This window comes from Scatophagus argus, chromosome 7, assembly GCF_020382885.2.
Source record: "Scatophagus argus isolate fScaArg1 chromosome 7, fScaArg1.pri, whole genome shotgun sequence".
Classification (NCBI taxonomy): Eukaryota; Metazoa; Chordata; class Actinopteri; family Scatophagidae; genus Scatophagus; species Scatophagus argus.
The window spans coordinates 22,786,041-22,807,495 of NC_058499.1; the positions used below are offsets into that span (position 1 = coordinate 22,786,041).

The 21,455-nt window shown below is 39.5% G+C and overlaps 2 protein-coding genes across 7 annotated transcripts in view; one reads left to right on the forward strand and one right to left on the reverse strand.

The window, feature by feature from the left end:
* The window catches only part of ranbp10 (RAN binding protein 10), a 32,163-nt gene extending 20,414 nt beyond the window's left edge, over positions 1-11,749 (reverse strand). For all 5 annotated transcript variants that reach the window (XR_006843798.1, XR_006843797.1, XM_046393839.1 and 2 more), the window contains exons 1-2: positions 11,531-11,749; positions 2,154-2,265 (exon numbers count right to left, since the gene is read on the reverse strand). Coding sequence is in view for 3 of the 5 variants with exons in the window: in XM_046393839.1 (XP_046249795.1) it covers positions 2,154-2,265; positions 11,531-11,729 (311 nt within the window). In the remaining 2 variants the exon portion in view is untranslated. The remainder of the gene's footprint in view (positions 1-2,153; positions 2,266-11,530) is intronic.
* Positions 11,750-11,862: 113 nt separating this feature from the next.
* Positions 11,863-19,579, forward strand: tsnaxip1 (translin-associated factor X interacting protein 1). 2 transcript variants are annotated; one of them, XM_046393841.1, is made up of 11 exons: positions 11,863-12,001; positions 12,864-12,966; positions 13,178-13,318; positions 13,440-13,533; positions 14,281-14,477; positions 15,301-15,442; positions 16,565-16,731; positions 16,826-16,939; positions 17,445-17,554; positions 17,733-17,856; positions 18,624-19,579. In XM_046393841.1, exons 1-11 carry the CDS (start codon positions 11,997-11,999, stop codon positions 18,720-18,722), a joined length of 1,296 nt encoding a protein of 431 aa, XP_046249797.1. In that variant the 5' UTR covers positions 11,863-11,996; the 3' UTR covers positions 18,723-19,579. The 2 variants fall into 2 exon arrangements, with proteins under 2 accessions (XP_046249797.1, XP_046249796.1); XM_046393840.1 differs by lacking the exon at positions 11,863-12,001 and adding an exon at positions 12,024-12,737.
* Positions 19,580-21,455: the final 1,876 nt, after the last annotated feature.

Sequence of the window (21,455 nt, forward strand, 5' to 3'; positions counted from 1 at the left end):
TTCAGTTTGAAGTTAATTCAGTTAATGTTGGCACCCACTTCAGTGAAACTGCATGATGTCACCTAGTCTGGCTGCTATCTTGGAACAAACAATGCCTGGATTGGTTTAATTATGGGGAAACAGTTAATCAACATATTAGCACAAGCAACAGGAAGAGGAAACTAGATAGAGACAAGCAAATTTCAGCGTCTGTAAAATAAAGGTGTTACCAACAAATAAAATTTCTCTGATCGTAGTTTAAAAATGAATCACCCAAACCCACTAAAACATGGTTAAAAAGGCTCTTCAAGCTTCCATCTCTATTGGATGCTCTTTTTTTGACGTACATCTGTAATGTCCCATTCCCATCTCTAGAAATAGTAGGACCAAATGTCACATTAAGATAATTCTGGTGAAGGTTTGTTGGTAGAGGCGCCACTTTTGGGTAATAATGTCCTTCTCTGGCACAGCAGGTGCATGTTGACCCAACTCTCAGTCATCACTGAAACATCTGGAGAACAGGACATCTGATGCAGGTATTGGCAACAAGATGACTCTGACAGACATCCCGCGTGACATATTTGGGGAGACTGCTGTATTGAGCAAATAATTCAGAGGAGTCAAGTAAAAAATACTGATGTGCTAATATTTAGCATTTTGAAATTTTTTCCGTTCTAGATAACATTTAGCATGCCATGTTTCCAGGATAATCTTTAGCACAATGGTGGATAGCATTTTTTCCACAGAGCCACACTGAGATAAGCAAAGCAAAGGGCCACAAATTAGGCAGTTGAAATGAAACATGAAAAACAAGGACTTAATTGTTAGATAAAAGACTACTTTGCAAAAATATTCTGCCTGGCAAATAAATTGGAACATGTTTGTGACAAGTGATGACTTTGTGGCAGCATGCTTAGTCAAAAAAGGCCAACTAATATTGTATTCCTTGAACAGCCAACACTTATGACAAAATATTTACATGTCCACTCTTAGTTTAAAAATGTGGCTTTCAGAGTCAGCTTTTCCCTTTTTTGAAGCATTCATCATTACTCATGTCTCTGTCTTCACATCTGCTAAGGTTGCTTGTTAATTGAGGTGAGTGAGCAAGAGTCAGGACTTTATTCCAATATAAATATGCAGATATTGCCCACTGTTGGGAAATTAAATAGCAATACAGCCTAACATAATGCTGCATTTACAGATTTTCTTTGTGGGCAACCACAAAAATGTTGTGGGCTGGATTGTGACGGGAAGGTTCTGAATCTGATCCATATTTTGTCCATGTGTGGTTTAGCATGATCACATTTTGCATGTAATCTAACATTTAACATGTTAGCAACACTGATATCAAACCTAACTTTGGAATGCTCGGCGTGTTGACATCAATCCCAAAGCACAGCTGAAGTCTTCATGAATTGGGGATTTGTTTTAGAAACACGTGCTGGACAGGCAGTCCTGGTTGGTAGTGGGTAGACATTATCACCTGGACTGACTGTCTGACCAGTCAACATTTCTGTCCATAGAGTCACCCTGGTGTTTAGTTTGAATATTGGGATAAATTAAACTAATGTTCAATCATTGCTGGTTGATAAAAACTTTCTGTTTGTTGCTAGTATAGCATATTCACACAGCGGCCATTTTGCATGGGTGTCATGCTCAGACTAGGAAACGCAAATGATGGGATAATGACATACTGCTGTGTTCTAGGTTAGCAGTCATACAAATGTAGGAAATCTGATTGCTTCTTATCATTACATCAATTTCCAATTGATCAGGAACTGAAAAGACAATTTATAGTGACAATCTGGAGGGTCGCCCGGCCACATTTGAAGGTAAAATTTCTAATTATTTGCAGATTCCTTCTGGCCAAGTTCTTTTCCTGAGTGGAACATGTGGGGTTTTTTTTTGTAAATTTAACAAAAAATGTTAACTTGTAGACACTGCTGTATTGATAGTGATCCAGCACAGACGATAAAAACTAATAGCAGATAATACTGAAGTAATTATTGCTTTAATCGCTTTGAAGCATCAAAGATTTTGTTTGTTTCATTTACTATGGGTACACTGAAAATGTTTTGAGTGAAATATGGACTTAGTGGCCCAAGGCTGGAAACAGTTACCACAGAACCATAAAACACATGCAGTAAAGGTTGAACAGAGTCGTATCTGCTTACCCATCTCGACCTTTGCTAACAATCTTGACTTCAAAGTAGTAGATCCCACAGGCAGCGGGGATTGGGTGCGTGGCTCTCACTGATGCTGCATCCTTATGATTCTTACCATGACCTGGAAGAGAAGAATTACAAGATGTACATGAGCAATATGGCAACATTATTCTATTTAAGGAGTAAAGTCTTCTGGAAAATGCATTGTCAAGGTTTGTGGTGGGATTCAGTTATACCACAAAGAGCAAATCTAACAGCTAAGCGACATTGGCCTGCCACTTCCATTAGCCCTACTATTCCACCAGCAGTGTAGAGAAAGATGTAGATTATACAAACAGTTTGACCAAACATGGTTGATTGTTGGCTACAGTCAATTCCCAAACCAGCAGGGGCAAAGCTAACTGCTCATAAAATCTTGCACTTGTGCGCTGCCTTTGTTGTCTTCTGCGTTTTGTTTTCACCATATGGGTGTGTCTGGCAAATCTATCCTATGACAAACAAGAATTATCACCTCTGCACACCCGTCAAGTTGCAGTTCATATTCTTGTCTGTGCAGATATACCACATACTGTACAAACTGAAGAAATTTAAGGAGTTCTCAATGGAATGGAGGTCATCACTGCACTGAGATGAAGATCTATACAACCAGCCCAGTTTGAAGGTGGACATCCATGACTAGTGTCACCATTTCATTTTCATTATCTGTTTACTCTTTCATGTTCTCCTGCTCTCCACTCCTGCTCTTCGACTTAGGCACTTCTGATTATACTTTACCTCTTATTGCTTTAGTCTAATTCTATTGTCCCGAAACTTGTTGTTACTCACTCTGTAAGTCGCATTGGATAAAAGCGTCTGCTAAATGAAGTGTAATGTAATGTAATGTATAAATCTGACCTTATGTGAAACATGGTCACTATCTATTTTGTGAAGTCACAAGGTTTGAGAGAGATGGCGTTAGTGACTAATTTGAAAAAAATCCCTCATGGCATTTCTGAGACACTATGTTTGCAAGAATGGGACGGACGGACGGACAACTAAACAACACAATGTCCCTGGCCACAGCTATTGCCAGCACTAGTACACTAAAAAAAAAAGAATACCTGAATTGTTTTGTTACAAGGACATTTTTTCCATCTGCTCCACCAATAAAGGTATGGCTCAAAAGATACACGGCCTGCCAGCTGACCAGAGCCTAACTGACCTCTGTACAAGCCACAGAGTGTGAGTGTGTGTGTGTGTCTGTGTGTGTGTGTGTGAGAGAGAGAGGCTGTGTTTGATGAACAAGTTCCTCTTTGTCATACTTCATTTTCTAGGGCATCATAATGTATGTCAGACCGCCACATCTACTGTTTAATTCGATATATTGGGACCTTGAAAGAAGTCTAGTCATCACTCATGCAGATTAAGCTCACACAGGACTGATTTTCTCCCAATAATCTTTATTTTAGTTAAGTTGACTTTTGCTATTGTGAATTTTCTGTCTGAGCAAAGATCATGACTCTTTCTGTAAAGACGTAAACATCAGGGTCACAGGGCTCATGTATTGTGTCTGGACCAATAGATTCAGGCACAACAATCATTACTGACTGTCATTCTATATTCAGATGGCGGCTTATGCAATCCCCTGGGTCATGAGAAAGTGAGGAGTGTTGTATAACTGCTATCTGGGCCCCATAGTCAACATCTTTCTGCTACATGTAATCACACCATTGACTGAGTTCACCTGTCGCGATAAAGTCATTGTGAGCTCTCTCCCTGTGTGTGTGTGAAATGTATATAGGCTGTAATCTTAAACCAAGCAGCTGGCTGTTAGCAGACACCTTCAGGCTGTTGCTGCGTGTGTGTGTCTGTGTGTGTGTAAATGACAGTAATGATCAAACATGCTAGTTGACTGACACTGAGCTTAGTATTCTGGTTATATTTAACACGTTACACTTCAGATGTTTTTTAAACCTGATGTAACATTTACACTCATGATGAGTTTTACTGCCAACAATGTATACAACCAATGGTTACACGAGATACATGTCAGTGTTTCCCGATACTGTTAGCACTATGACATGAAATTAAAGCATGTTAGATTCATTCAATTCAACATGTTCTACCAATGTATACATTGCGGTACAACGGCACGTTATTATGTGTCTATGTCTGCATATGTTTGTTATTGTGTGTGCCTGTCCAGTCCAGTGGTTGCAGCACACATTCACAGTGTCTATTTTTAGCTGCTCCTCGTGAAAATGAGTCGTCAGTAGGCCAACAGGTCTCTCTGCAGCTGCATAGATGGGTAGGAGAGATGACTACTGCTTTTAACAAACCCCCCAAAATAATAATATCAATTTAAATCTTTGTGTTAAAACAACAGGTCAAAACATTTACATCATGAAGGCTTTTTCACATTGTCAGGTGTTAAGGAGAGCTTGTTATTTAACTGAAATATTGAGACAAAACTGTCCTATGAGAGACAGCACTGGTGCTGCAGTGTGACACCTTTCAGCTGCTATGTGACATCAAACCTCTCCACCAGAGGTCAGGGATCAAAGGTCAATGTCCTGTTCTTACCCCACAGCACAGTGAGAACTTAACTGCTTACTAGGAAAACCAGAAATCCAACTCCAGATTCTATCCCTGACCACAAGCTGGGGAAAGTGCAATATCTACCAGTTTAATAACAGAAAGTGTAACAAAGGCAACAGCTCCACGTTGTCCACTGCCGCGTCCCATCAGCAGCAAACGCAGAAGGTTGAATAGCACTAAATATCTGACAAATAATCAACAAAATGGGTTACCATTCCGCTCAATTACTGGCCTCACTAAGACCGGTCACGCTACACTGCAACATCTAAACAGTGTAGCTCCTAACAGACGTAACGGCCAAATTTAGCAGAGGTTAATGTCGCGTTTGTGCTGTATTGTTCAGACTGTAATTACAAGCAGCTGAGTTGGAAAAAATAATCATATCAGCCTCACTAGTTGTAAGGAGACATGGGGAATTTCTTACAATACAGCTTCTACTATATCTTGCATTTGTTGAACAGAACCTCGAAAATAAAAAAAACAGACAAGTGGCTGCAAAGACTCCATCTTTGGCAGTTAAATCTAAAGAAAATCCAATATTAACACTGACACAGTCAATTAAGCAGATTTAAAAAGAGTTATTCAGTGTGTTTGTGTCTGGCGTCACTTTCTGACGTATCATTACAAATATTACACACAAAATGGTGACACTACAAGGCAAGCAGCAGAGGCAGCCATCTTGCAATAATGTGTGAACATACAGAACTAAATAACAGGAGGTTTTCCTGTTCTTCCCATTCTGCCAATATCTACGTTTCAAATCTCTGTGCATTCTGATAGCAAAGATGTCCATGCTCAGTCAAAGCATGGATAAGCTGCAACTACAAACCCTCACTAAACAACATGGTGCTCTTTAAACTCTGCAAATTGAAAATAATTTAGATAGACTTAATACAACTGCTACGCACACACTTGAAACAAAATCATCTGGGAGTGTTTTAGTTTTTGACCCCACCCAAGCAGAATTTATTAGGATTATTGACACCCTGTGTTCAAGTTTTAAGTCAGCTTAAGTAATAAGTAATCTGTGTATCAGCAGTCCCTCTGAATCTGATAAATTAGAAGACAGCAGTGATATAAGGAAGCATTATATTAACAGATAAAAGGAAGTGTAGTTGCAGCCCTACACTATGTTATGCCCAAAGCCATGCAGTGAAAAAGTTTGATCAACTCTCTCTCTCTCTCTTTGAACAGTGCTGGTTATATGTGAAGATGTTTCAGTTAATTTGATTTCTAATGTTAATCTTTTAGTCAGTGCGGATAGGCACTGCACTAGTTGAGGGAATGCAGCATAAGCCGATGTCACCATGCTAAACAAGAAAAATCTGATCTATATCTGGGGACTGATATAAAACCGGGTCCAACCCTCATGAAGTTCTCACATAAGGCCTGCAACCTATCTGAACCTATTTAAAAAACTGCGTTAACTGACCACCTGTGTGAATGTGTGGGGCCTTTTAAAAATGAAACGTCAGAGGTCTTAACTGCTTTCTGAAAATTTTAACAAGTTTGTCTTTAAATACCTTTCTACAACATTAAGGGGACTCAAAACACATTTTTAGATGTTTTACATCTGTGGCATAAAATTACTGAGTTCAGAAATGGTGGGGACAACTCAGTAACTGCCATCAAACACTGACATCAAACTCAAAGTATCATCACAACATAATATGTTAGATATGAATGAAAACAAGTAACAGTAGCTAAATACAAGGTTCCCAGGCTTTCCAGTCCTCTTTTGACACACCATTTTGTATAAATGATCAAACCGACAAATACAGACTTACACACATCACTCCTACGGTAGACTCACTGGACAAAAAGGCAACCCAGCCTGAAATAAATCTGGTACGTTATAACTTTGATGAGCGCACAGCTAAGAATTATTTGCAATATTAAGAAGCTGTTTTTTTTTGTTTTGTTTTTTATCTGCACTGCCTTTCTTTTCGACTCTTGGTGTGTTGGACCAATGAACTCGGACTTGGACTTATCTCAGGTGTCTTTTCAGGGAAGTTCTGGGATTATGGGCCTTGGGGTCATAAGCAAGGTCCTTGTATAACTGAACCAAAGGCTTGTTGTCATTCTTGGCACTTTGTCCAGCACATTCTCAATGGATGATGGACTCCATTGTGCTTTGTCATCTATTCTACTAGTGATTTTCAGGGATAGAATTTTAAAAAGGCACTGCCAAGGATTGGAAGATGTCCAGTCCTCTTCAGTGACCTCAGGATTGCAGGTCAAATTTTTTCTGATGATGCTTTGTCAGGCTGTGACCTACATCACTCAGGGAGGTTTGCTGCTGAGTGTCAAGTAGCTGAGATGAGTCATTGTTTTGGTTGTTTAAGGACCCAAAAGCAAAAAATATCAAGCAAGCAAGTAGAGAAAATGAAATACTAAAATAAAGATGACATCATCACAAAAACAGAAGAAGCATCCAAAAAATTAAGGACAATATAGAGACTAAAGAAAGAACAAACTAGTGGGGTGCAGGGAAGGTAGGAACTTGGGAGTTAAACATGAGGAGCAAATGTAGAAAACAAACAAACTGACAAGTGACAGAGGGGAAAGCACATGGACTAAATACACAGGAGTGTGATCAGGGACAGGTGGAACTAAGTGGGACAATCACAGGGGCAGGAAGAGACAAAGACAAGAAGTGTAAAGTAAAGGATGTCACACAAGGAGAGAAATTTCAAAATAAAGCAAAATTAACTAAACCCATACTCATGACAGGATGGACTGGTTCAAAAGATGAGCAATTATTCTTAGTTAATTTGGAGTGAAAAGCTGACACAAGTGCAGAAAGCTGCATTTATTTGCCACTTGGGGGCTGTCCAACAAGTGGTAAACTAATCATTTACATATCATTAACCAATAAAATCGTTATGATGATGAACACTTTGGCAGGTTTATTCAAACATCCAGCACCACAGAGCACAACAGAAATTGTACCTCCCTTTAGATGTCCTTAGGGAAGCTGCTAAATGCTCACTATGTTTACCAGCTAGCTTTGTCTGTGAGCTGTAAATGCTGGGCAGGAAGGATGCAGTTGGACTGTCAGAGTTTTGATTGTTGATGAAAGCAGAGTTAACAGGAGAAAAACAACAACAACTGAAGGAGGCTCAAGCACACATTATACTTCCACTTAGCAGCAAGAATCAATGGAACATAAATTTCATCAAATGCCATAATGTCTGTGAGATCTGTACATGCTGTCTGAGTACACACCACCATTAACAAGCATGTGGACTGTATGCTGCAGCAAACATGGGAAGATCTGCAGACAGCCAATGTATTAAAACCCAAACAGAGGTGACAATTCTCTGTGGGTTTGTTACTACAAGCAGCTTCTTTCACATGACCTACAATCATTTGATTGCCAATATAAAAATACAGGCAGCTTTATGTACTTGACAGCATTCTTCAGAAGTTAGGGGAAAAGCCGGTCTGACAAAGCTTTTGATCGGCTCTAAAAAGATTTGTTGTGATAAAACTCATAGACTTTTCCCCTTTTCCCTGAACTCTTGTGGAACATGTATTGCAAATTGCAATGATGTTGTATTCCTCTGAATCTGCAGTAAACTATCTACTGGCCCAGATCAGACAATCAAACTTTGTAGTTTCTTCAAAACTGTTTTTGTTTCTTAACTACTGATTGAAGAGATGCATAGTTCAAGCCATTCAGGCACTCCTAAAATTAACCATCATTTTCCCTTGTGTTTTCTGTGGTTTCTATGGTTACACAGCGAGCGTTAGTGGTAAGCTGAAAAGTTCAAGTCAAAGTTCAAACATCATCAACTCAGACAGCACTAGCAAGTAGCAGCGTGTGTTAATGTGAAATGCAGCCGCCCCATCTCTGTCACTGTTGGTGAATCCTACCTCAGCGGTGTGGCTGAAGTGTTTACCTTAGAAACTGTGGAAACAGCAGCAGCAATCTCTTGTTTCCTGGAATCCCAAAAGTTAGTTCGCCGGGTGAAGAAACAGTCAGCCAACATGCTTTATACTATAACCTGCTGGTTTTACAACTCAGGCTTTGTATGGGATAAACTATTCAAAGCTGTTTGCCAGTTTCCTTTTTTGTGTGAGCAAAGTTAACTGGCAGTTGGTGGCAGCTTCTCTTCTAACCATCTGCACTTGACAGTCATTCACCTTAAGTATTTGAACTATATAATTCAGTCACTCACAGATCCATCAAATACCTAAGGTGGCAAAGAAAGATTGCGAAAGATGGAGTTGTTAAAGAAACATATTTTTTGCTGAACTGATTTTCCTGTGAAGCATATATGGTGTTGATATGGATAACTGGATGATTATTAAAAAATAGCTGATTCATGTGATTTCACAAGTCCACTGACATTATGGATTTAAGAAATTATTTTTATCCCGATAAAGTGTTTAAAAGTGACCAAATGATGCACTGAATGCCATTCTGTTTTTGTCAGCTGTGTACTAACTCATACTAACAAGAAGTACAAACACCACAGGGCAATACATTAGGAATACATAATATTTTACTCCCTGTGGCTCTACCTGTCAAGCTGCCCTATTTGTCTTTCCATTGATCCATCCTTCTGGCTTTTTTAAAGAACAATGAAATTTTCTCTGCGTAAGAATAATGCACAGAAAATCCTTCATGAATCAGAGTGCTGTGGTGTTTGTAAAAAAAAAAAAAAAAAAAGTCACTCTTTTGGTGTATTCATAAGCACTGAGCCAATGTGTTTGTTTATACGTGTTACAACGTTTATTTATACATCTATCTGTCGAGACTTGGTACATTAATCTGTGTCTGTGCACAACAGAACAAGGTAGACACTGTGTGGCCTTGAACAGAGAAAATTGGCACACTGGTCAAAATAGCATTCAAACCACAAGGGTGAGGGAACGGAGCAGAAGCTAAAACAACCAGGAGGGAGAAAATTATCCTGCACACTCCAGAACAGACCTATTTATATATCATCCCTGAATAATTCTGCAGTGTCATTTAACCTGTTCCCTTGTCATAGACAGAAAGACTCTGTGCTCTTCATAACTGCAAGATGAAGTGACATATCTCAAGACATACGTGGGTCATTCATCATTTTTTGCCACTGTCACAGCTGTGATTCCATCTCAATAGCACTGATTAAATGGATGATAAAATTATAATAACAACAAAAATCTTAGTCACAACACTTTTTACACATCATTAACAGAAATCATCATCCAGCACAGCAGCATCCAGAAAAAAAATGATGTGCATCTACACCACTGATAAACAGAATGTAGGCTTCTATTCAATTTTACCACTGCTCATATCAACAGCAGCCATCTGATCAACTATGTATGAAGTAATGTGTTGGTTATATATCTGGCTATCTGCCTGAGAGTGTTGAGCTGAACAAATAAAAGGTCTTCCCTGCTATTCACAAACAGCAAGACCACTACTACGTATGTGCCAAATAAGCTGCTCAAAATGGGTTACACAGCCTGCCTGCATCCTCTCATCCTCTGCATGTTTCACTGATGTAAACAGCCAGCAGGGCCCAAAGTGGCCTTGCAATGCCTCCGTGGAGATTTTTCATTGCCCGAGATGCAGGACTAGCTTGCCTGCTGCTGGGGGCTGCCCTGAAGTGTCGCCTAACGAAAAATAACAGAACAGGCAACAGAGGACTTCACGCAGATGTCACCTTGTTTTGATTTAGGAGCTGGATGTATAAAATAATCCAGCTGACACGCCTGGCAGCCCGCGCTGACAGTTTTTTATCCGTGTGAATGAGTGATTGACTGCACCGTCTGACGAGCAAAGTTGCTGTTATTGTGAAAATGCCAGAGTCGGTCGATAATACAGATTTATTACAAGATCGGTGAATTTGGCCTAATGTAATGCGCAGAGGCCTGCTCCCTCACAGCAGCTGTTGAAAATGAGCTGGCTGCCTGCTGGAGGCTGGACATGAGGCTGCTGTGCTCAGGGCATATACAGATATGAATGGAGTTGGACCGGTTGCTTCCAGGCTGGAAAAAATGATTTACGGATTCTGGAAAAGACTTCTAGAACACTGTCACTGAAATCACGCGAGAAAACACAACAATGTCAATTTTTATTCTATTTTGGTGCTTGCTGTAGTCAAAACGTAAACAACAGTAGTATACCCTCTGTGCTACATTGTAAAAACAAGTTTGGCTCGTGTCCATCTTATAGCCAGCTTATTCTACCGTTTTCATTGCCATATTAGTCACGAGGAGCAGCTAGGTTAGCTAACATTAGCTAGTTAGCCACAAGGCTAACTACTGTATTTGCTTAAGAGGCAGCTTGCTGTTAGCTAGCTCGTGTTTGTTAAATACCATTAGTTAGCTTAGGAGCAGACCCCTGTCTATGCGTCGTTATTGCTGCCAATGCCGCCTTCCAGTAACGTTAGAAACTACAGAGAACGTCAGATGCACGTCAGTTTACTGCAAACAAATAAACGTCTTAAACGAGAAATAATTAAAAGAGAAAGCCGTGTTGTTGAAGGTGAATTTAAGTGGTGGTAATAAGACCAGCTGTCAGGGTTAGCGAGTTCACTGTCACCCATTAGGGAATTCCTCTGCTCTTTTGTTAAACAAAGCAAGGTTACAGGACAGGAGAGGCAGCTCAGACTAGATTTACCAGGAGTACACACACACACACAATCAACATAATCGCGTACTGTGTGTGTGTGACTGTGCGTGTGTGCGAGTAAGAGATACAGAGAGACCCCCCCTCCGCAACAACACAGTGACAGATTAGAGCTGAGATCCTCTGCTGTACTGACTACTTGTTCAGACCATCGGGGATGAGCTAGTCCTCTAACCTTTGTAATGGACCCGCAGGTTGTTCTGTGACAGCCCAATGTAGCTGTATTTATCCTTGGGGCTCCAGGATCGGGGTAAAGGGGTCTCTTCCTCGTTCACAGCCGGGTAGAGCCGTTTCAGCCGCTCGTTCAGCTCGTGCTCCTGGTAATTAAAAGCAGGATCTCCTAACGGCAGGCTTCCCGCTCCAAGCTCTGCCATTTTTGGCCTCTGTTTTTGTAATCTTATTGTTCGTTTCTTTCTGTCCAAAGCCCCGTGTCAGTCCGCTGGAGCTGTAGGCTAGGAGTGAGAGGGACTGAGGGGAGAAAATAGCAGTGGTGTGACATCCCCGGATAAGCAGCAGAATGTACTGTAGGCTAGAGCAGTGCCGTTTGGGTACTGTAGTTCAGCCGCGCGCTCGCTTTAGCGAGATGTTCTCTAGAAACAACTACACAGCTCCACTATGATTACCCTGGTTTAGGGCTTCCCATGAGGTAAAGTAGGCTAGCTAGGAAATGTAGTTTTCAGCTGTTACATGTATTGATTGAGTTTTTACAACAGTGTATATTTTTGTAATGCCCATGTCTTGTTTATGCTATCCATACGTGGCTGTGGCTGGAAAATGAATATATTTGCTGGCAAGATGATAATTCAGCGACAGCGCTAGCTATAACACTGTTATTGTCACAAGCAAAACAAAGTGCAGGCCTGATATTTGCCTACACTTAAAGGCACCGTATCTTTTCAAGTAATTTTTTTCATATGCTGTTTTCCCTTCTATCTTACCAGTTATTTGTCACGTTTTGAAATTGCTGTTTTTAAGTCATTGGAAAGTAGATTACCCAGATGTTCCGCATTATTTCTTTAATCATGTATTTGCTATTGGCACTAGTCATGGTTGAGAGGTACGTTTATAAATCTGCAGTTTTGTCACGTGTTTACAAAGTGTCGCTATTAAAGTTTTTAGTAGGACAGTTTGAGGACTAGTTAGGCGCGCCGCGGTCTACTATGGGGGCCCTGCTGCGTGCTCGGTCCTCGTTGCCATGGAAACCATGTTACAGTGTTGTGATCTGTCATGCTAGAGATAACCGTGAGCTAAACGGACCAAAGTCAATAACTTAAGAAGAAAAATAGTTTGTTTTGCTATTATTCAGCCTTCATATTGTCACTAGAGATGTCACCACATAAAGACATTAAATTGCCGCCTTTACTACATTCACAAAAGCAAAGGCAAGTGATTAAAAAAAGACAACGATAACATCGTAATTATTGTATTATTATCACTACATATTGTTGAACTAAACTACAATTTTGAATGATTTAGCTCTGTTTTGTTGTTGTTGTTGTTGTTGTTAGACTTACATGCGACCATACTCAAAATTACACTGTTGAGACATCAGAGGAAGGTCAGGCAGGAGAAAGTTTTGGTGCTTTTTCTGTCCAGCCTGTATCAAGAAAGGTATGTGACCCAGGTACAGATTCATCAAACCTGACAAATATTACTCATCAAAAACTTACTAATACTGGATATGCTACTGTAAATGTTATTTGTCAGCTATGTAGTCCCACGTAGCCAACTACTGTCTCCTCTCTTTCACTTACAGCAACATCATTATAAAATAATTCTCTCTCTGTCTCTCTCTCTCTCCTTCTGTGTGTGTGTGTTACAGTTGTGCTGGATAGGTAGCAGTTACATTTATGCAGGCGCAGGGAGGAAGCCCCAACTCTTGGTGCACCTGGAGAGCTACGTGAACAAGGAGTTGCATACTCTCAGCTCCCATGAGCCAAAATTTCAGGAACTGAAACTGCAGGTGCTGTGTTTTCATTTTCTTGTTGTTGTTGCTTTTCAGTCAGACCAGAAGAAATACCTTAGATCCCTCTTCTTATCAGAGAGAAGGAGAGCTCACATCCTGCTATCCTCTTTGGCTCCAGGTCTATCGTGACGTCTTTGGATGTTTCATCAAAGAGTTCAAAACCTACCAGCCCCTTCTTTCGGCCATCAAAAAGGAGTACGAAAGCACTTTAGGTGAGTAGGTTTATGAGTAAACATGCCTAGTCATTCTCATTTCAAAATAATTGTACTAGTATGGCTCTCTTAAATAGTAAATGGAACAATACAAATAGAAATAGAAAGCCTTTATTATAACAAAATAACAAAAGCAAAAATGTCCTTGTGGAGGTTAAAAAGACTGAATCCTAGAAATAAACTGTATTGTTCAGTGACTGTTAATTGTGAGCACAACATATAGCCAACATGAAAATCTATGGTGCTGTAAATTATCAGTATTAATAAAGCATGAGAAGTTAGCTAAGTGTACACACAGAGCATGATTTAGAAACAGGTGTTGTTCTTCTTAATTAAGCAGGTTGTTACAAAATGTAAGCATTGAAAACACTGAATCATGTTTTGATCATGTTTCATATAGAACTGCAACTATGATTATTTTTATTGGTGATTTATCAGTCAGTTATTTTTTCATTCTATCCACTAGTCATTTAGCCTCTAATATATTTAGCATAATGACAAGTGTTCACATCACAGCCTCTCAGATTTTGAAGTATGGTAACTGAAGTCTTAACGTACCTTATTTTGACAGACACTCATAAAACTTACAGTAAAATGAAATGAAAAAAAGAAGCAGATCTTTGAGTGTAAGAAACTTATGAATGGACTTTAGCAATAAATTAATTATCAAAATTATTATCAACTAAATAATTGCTTCAACCCTATAATCTCTTATCGGTAATTATGTTGCATTCTAAATCTTTTCAGCACATCAGCAGGATCAAATCCGAGAGCTGGAACCACTGCAAACTCATCTGAGGCTGGTGACAGAGGAATGTGACAGGAGGATTCAAGCTCGCAGGGCAGAGGAGCAGGCTGAGATTGCAGCCTTGAAAAGGGAGAATCAGCAACTGCAGAAAGACACTGAGGCCATGAGGGAGAGGGAAAAGACTATGCAGGCATTGGTATGTGATATACTTGTTCTAACCGCTATTTGTTTATTTATTCATGTTTTAGGGAATATAACTTGGTGCAATTGATTTCCACATGAATTCCTTCTGTTAAGTGTTAATTTTAATTGCTGTCCTTATCACAGTATGTTTGATATACTCTATGGGCAAAAGTATTGGGACGTACCTCTGCTGTTCAGTTCAGGGGTTGGGCTCGGCCCCTTAACTTCCAGTGAAGAGAAATCTTAATGCTTCAGCATGCCAAGACATTTTGGACAATGCTATGCTTCCAACTTTGTGGCAACAGTTTGGGGAAGGTCCTTTTCTATTCCAGCATGACTGTGTCCCAGTGCACAAAGCAAAGTCCATAAAGACATGGCTGGATATGTTTGATGTGGAAGAACTTGACTGACCCACACAGAGTCCTGATCTCAACCCCATCCAACACCTTTGGGATGAACTGGACCAGAGATTGTGATTCAGGCCTTTTGGTCCAACATCAGTGTCTGACCTCACAAATGCTCTGCTGCATGAATGGGCAAAAATTCCCACAGAAACACTACACTCCAACAAAGCCTTCCCAGAAGAGTGGAAGCTCTTATAGCTGTTGTGTATTTAAAATGCATTGTTATTAAAGTCCCTGTTGGTGTCATGGTCAGATGTCCCAATACTTTTGTCCAAGTAGCATAAGTTATTTAGGTCTTATTTAGGTTATTTAGTTATTTATGTCTTTATTGAAAAAAATGAATAAAGTTCAGCTCAGATAGTGATGTCACTAGTAGATTTTTACTATCTTATTTTATCCCCCCCACTATTCCTCACTCGTATTTCTCTCCAGGTGGACCGTCTACAGTCTGAACTGTCCAGCCAGTATCTGCTGTACCGGGAGGAACATGATGCCCGCAAGCTGCTGATCTGGCAGCTCAATGACCTGACGAGAGGCTCTGTGAAGGAGGAGCATCCTCCTGATGAAAATTCAGGTGAAGCTGCAACTGTTACTCGATTATTCAGCAGGCAATTAGTGGATCAACTGAAAATGAATCATAACCAAATTTGCTTATCATTTTGAGTCATTTTTCTTTAATAAAATTCTTTGGTTCCAGTTTTTCTAATGTGAGTATATCCTGGTTTTATTAATCCCCTGCAATTTTCAGCTGAATGGGTTTAGCCTGTTGGGCGTAACATTTTTCACCAGTTTGTAACAATGTAGACCAAATGATTAATCAAGAAAATAACAGATTAATGAATAATGAAAATAATTAGTTGCAGTCCCAAACTGTTCATTTATTTACTGTACTTTATTTCATAAATTTGACCACTGAATGACAGTTCCTGCTTAAGACACTGACAAAGTCTGTTTTAAAGATGCAGTCAGTGATTCTAATGCACTTCTGTCAAATATCTCCTCATGGTTTGCAAGCTGTCCGTTCTGTGTGTGCTGGAAAACATCTGTGTTCATACACTGCTCTGGCTCTGTAAATGGGAGACAAGCAATGTGACTCAGATAGAGCCACACGACAATATTCCAGCCAATCAGCAACCACTTACACTTCAGCCTGTTTCATTTCCTCTGTTTCTGCTAGCTGTTCTTCCACATCCATGTCCTCGTTTATAGGATACAGAGCTACATAATGATAGTAAGGATGTGTAGATATTAAATTGCCAAGTTAGCATGAAAATATTTCACTTGCTATGGGAGACCTCACATTTTTTCTCAGCTTAGCACAAAGACCGGAAACATGGGAAAATAGCTAGCTTGGCTTTGTCCAAAGGTAAAAAATTGACCTACTAGGCACTGTAAAGCTCACTAATTCATGCATTTTATCAAGTTTGTTTCATTCATACCAAAACAGAGGTGAAAAAAACTGAAGTTGTGATTGCACTGGCCATTATGTGCTGGACTATTTCTTGACCTGAAATCACTACATCCTGCCAAGAAATAGTCCCCCTGGCTGTAAGCTTCATATTTGCCATATAAACATCTCATCATCATCTCATCTAACTGTCTGCAAGAGATACCTTTCATGCTAGGAATAAATAAGAGTCTCAACCAAGTACCTTAAATATAAATATAAAATATTGAGTACCTTTTGTTCTGAAAGATGAGCCTACGGACCCCTTTGAGCTGCAGCTTTTTCTGAAGGTGTGTCGGGAAGACCTGACTAAAGCCCAGAAGGAGCTCAATAGGATGAAGGCTGAGTACTGGGATGTCGTGCCACGACGCAACTGGGAGACTTTGGAGCAAACACACAAACAGACCCTCCTGCAGGTGGCTGATACAGACACATGTATTGTACACAGAAAATCTAAAAATCTTCACGGTCTTCACACTGGTCTTGTTGTTGTATTTTTGTGGTATCCAGTTGAAGACTCTGCAGGGTGACTTTGAACAGTTGAAGAGTGAATACGACACCCTGCTGGAGCTCCACAAAAAGGGCAGCATGCAGAATGAGCCGCATGAGCCCATTAATGTGCAGGTATTTCATAAAGTAAAGCATTGTAAAGTATGTTGGGATTAATTGGTATGGAGTTGTGTCACCAAACTGTACAGTGCAGGTGATCAGGTGTAAATGTTGTCAATATATCTGCTAAGCTAATTATTTATTTTTTTTTTTAGCATTTTATCCTAAATAGAAAAGTTATTTTGGAAGAGTTATACCACTCTGACATCTCACTCTGTTTAATATGAAGCTTGTGGTTAGCTTAGCATAAAGACTGGAAACAGGGAATAGCTACCCTGGTTCTGCCCAAAGGTAAACAAAAATCTGTTTACTAGCATACTGGACAGAACCAAGTTAGCTGTTTCATCCTGTTTCCAGTATTCATGCTAAGTTAAGCTAGCTGTTTCCGGGCTCCAGTTTCATATTGAACTGACAGATGCCTGAGTTGTATCGATCCTCTCAGGTCATTTTTGGCAAAAAGGCGAGTATATTTACCAAAATGTTGAACTATCAGTTTTAAATGGTGTTTTTTGTATTACAGATGGATGATAGTGTGTGCCAAGACCAAAGCCAGATTCAGTCCAACCAACTGAAAGTGCCGATTGACTCTGATGCCCCTGAAAGCAGCACACTCACTGTCCAGGAATTTAGGTGATACAAGAGATGCACACAGACAGAAAGCACAAAACACAAAACTACTTCAGAGGGATTTACAACCTGTAAAATATGCAATACCCTCTGAAAAAGTTTTTTTTGTTTTGTTTTTTCTTGATGGTTGTCTCAGTTTTTCTCTGTCAAATGTCTTTTGTGTATATGCATGTATGTACAGGACAGCCCTGAGGACAGCATTCCCTCTCAAATCAGATCAGGAAATAGATGAACTTGTGGCCTCAGCTCAAAGTGAGCCACACTGCAGCAATGGCTCTCTCTCATCTCAGAGACTCCACAGCCTGGTACGTACCAGCAGAGGTTTCACTGGCTTTCCAGGTGGATTTAATTTTGTGTACCTGTCAAGATATGATCCATATGTTGCATCTTATTTTGTGCTCCCATGTGGTGAAAACGTTGATTTCAGTTCCATTTAAATGGACGATTCACCCCAAAAACAAAAATACATATTTTTCCTTTTACCTGCAATGCTTTTTATCCTTGCAGATGATTTCTGTGTGAGTTTTGGAGAGATCAGCACTAGACAAGTCTACTTTCTCTTCAATATAGCAGAACTAGATGGCACTTGTCTTGTGGTGGTTGAAGCGCCAAAAATACATTTGAAAAACTCAAGAGTAATATCTCTTTTGAGAAATTATGACCCGATTACTGAAGATAATTCAAAGTCCTTATTGTAAGCGGTTTCATATAAGAACTGTTTTCTTTCTGTATTACTGTGCAGAGGGAAGCATGCATCTACTCATGGACAAGAGGCTAGATAAGTAACTAACTAATGTCACAGCTCAACTGAGAGGAATGTCATTAATGTTCATGTTTTGCCCTGTCACAAGCCTGTCATCCGTGAGTAGTTGAATGTTTCCTTCTGCACAGTGTGGTGTAGCTCGGTAGAAAGAAAATGGTTCCTACACAAACTGTATCGACAGCTGACATCTTCAAAATTCAATAAATATATGCATTTTAATTATGGGTGAACTGTCCCTTTAATATTTAGAGAAATAGTTTGAAAAGCCCTCAGCTCATGTTCTGCAATTTGTTTGACTTTGTTTGACAGCTTGCAGAATGCGGTGTGGAGACCCTACCTGCAGCTCTCGACAACTCAGAGGAAAATACTGCATCAAATCATTGTCCAGAAACTGATAGAATACTGTAGTATTTACTTTATTGATTGTTAGTGAGGATCAACTTTCCAGCATTGGAGTATAGAAAATGTGTAGGGTACCTTAATTCTTGGTACCTAATTAATGACAAATTATTCCTTGTTCCCACAGTACATTTTTAATAATTACTTCAAATTAAACAGCTGTAAATATATGTGCAATGATATTTCATTATCTTTGACTACTGTCAGAGACTTAAAACAACAATTGTTCGGCAACAATTAATCACTATCAACTTATAATGATGATGATGATAATTCAAATGGCTGTTTATTAGTATGTGTCTTAATCCCTGTATAGACGATTCATAACAGCTTTGAAATACAGCTTAACTTCCACTATGTTTGTAGTTTTTCATGAGATTAGGTGTTTGGATGGGTATCCACCGGCCTCAGTGTCCTTGAAGTACAAGGTCTGGAAAAAGAGATTAATGAACGTGCTGTTATTGATAAAGTAACCACCCCAGATAAGCTCCTTTAATAAATGGACAGTAACCTAGAGCCATTTTTACTTTACGTGCTGGCGTCATGTATGAAAATGTCTGGTCCTTTTTTCTTTTTACACGTATTAATATGCAAACCAAACACAAAAGTCTAGAAACTGACACTTTACTTACTTGTTGTTTTGTTGACTGGTAATTGTACTTTCTGAAAACACCTTTTCAATCTACTGACTCAGACATAACAGGAAATGTTGGGTAAAGACACATGACTTTGAGATTTGGTTCAAGTTTCATTTTTCTGTCTTTGCTGTTTACACATATACACATACAGTTTGGAAAATGAACTGCGAACGTCATTATGGAATAATGATAAATACTAGGAAGGACCACTGCAGTGGATGAAGCATCTTAGGAAAGAAGAATGCCTTGATGCAATTTCTTCAAATATGACACAGATCTCCACTTGGATTCAAAAACGAACCGATTAGAATTTCGGGTCAAAAGTCACTGTGACCTTACAAAAAACTTAACTCAGTAATTCACATGCTAATATGACAATATTTAACACAAATGTCTAATAGGATAAAATGACAAAAGTCATGATATTTTATGTCCAAATAGTCAAAGGTCAATTTCTATATGATATCTTTATATTTCCTGTGCATTATTCACCACCATAGCTCAGACACAAAAGGTCACATTCTCTTTTTGCTCTAAATGTTACACACAAACCAGCATATCAGATAATGTTTGATGTACTTGAGCACTTCTTGCAGTCATTGGGATGTGTACACATTAATGTACTTATTGTAGTAGTTTTCATTAAAAGGGTCAGTTAAATTCAATAAAACATTTGAGTGCTCAATAGGAAAAGAGGTCCATTTGTGTCCAGTAGTGGTAAGAGCCACAAAAATATATTATTACTATTACTATTACTATACACAAATTTTAAATGGTACGTTCTTTTAAGCAGATTTGATGTGATAGGAAAAGTGTTTATATTTTTCTGGTCTCTTCTGCTGTGAAACAAGTATGTCACAATTTGTTTCTGATCCTCCACTTCTGAACAGAATGTAGTAGCTCAAACTCTGCCAAGCAAAAGTCACTATAGATACACTTTATGATGGACTTGTTGCTGCACACTCAATCAACAGACTGAGATAAAGAAACACAGAAAGTTTAAACTGACATCCAGTACTCCAAGAGGCACACGCAGACACACACACACACACACACAAAATCAAATTATCCATGTATGAGTCATGTGAAGCAGTTGTCATAGAAGTCGGATCAAGGACCTGTTTGGGCAATTTGCTTGGTAGCAGCTGGTGGTTAAACTGAAGTGCTTTAGCCATGTCTTCACCACTCTCTTTGAGCAGACTCTAAAGTTTGGGTAAATCTCTTGGTGCAATTCCAACAGTCCTGGAAAAGAGTTTAAACAAAAAAAACAAAACAAAACATAAAGCAGTTGCTGTGTTAATTCCTTTTTATATAAGAATGTATCCAACCTTTTTTTTTAAACACAAAACCAATGCAAGGAAGACACAACAGGAACAAAAGCTTCTCCACATGAGTGCCAGTGCTACAGGATCTGTGTTATTGATACTGAAGAGGTCAGCATGGCAGAGCTGTGCTATTTCAGTCTAGACCAGTCCTGTAGTGGACTCAGATACACTGGAGTGCACTCCACACTTGAGGAAAAACACGTGGATAAATAAGGAATTACCTATTGCCACATGTTATTGTCTCAACATGGATCAATGCATGTAACTAACAGCTTGTAGCATGCATAATTTAAATTCTCTCACAGAACAGGGAAAGGTTTGAAATGGGCAAGCGACCCTGTGAAGCTCTGAGGGCACAATGGCACTTTGAACTAAAAGCTATTGTTAGCACTGAGGCATGATCTTAAACCTGCATGAACATTTTCTGACTATTTGTAGGAAGCCGGAAAAAAGGTGAAAACACAACAATGACAATATGTCAGCATATAAGATGAATTAGCAAACACTTCCCTATCACACATTCAAGGGCTTTTCACACTGTACTCACCACAGGACTAAAAAAGGCCGTAATGACCTTTGAGGTCCCCGAGGTTTGGACCAGGGTATTTTTTCTGAAGTGTACATAATGAAAGTCATGCTGATGTGCCCTTGAGCAAGCCACTTAACCCCCCCCCCCCCAATATGCTCCCTGGGCGCTTGATGCTGCCCACTGCTCCTGTGTGTGTTTCACTGCATGTAATTTGCCGGGTGTTGCATGTGTGTGTTCAACTAAGGATGGG

Excerpts from the sequence above, each read along its gene's own strand:
- tsnaxip1 (XM_046393840.1), top strand. The coding sequence starts at position 12,682 with ATGTCACCACATAAAGACATTAAATTGCCGCCTTTACTACATTCACAA. Across the intron at positions 16,940-17,444 it reads ATGAGCCCATTAATGTGCAG|ATGGATGATAGTGTGTGCCA; the intron begins GTATTTCATAAA and ends TTTGTATTACAG. Across the intron at positions 17,555-17,732 it reads CTCACTGTCCAGGAATTTAG|GACAGCCCTGAGGACAGCAT; the intron begins GTGATACAAGAG and ends ATGTATGTACAG.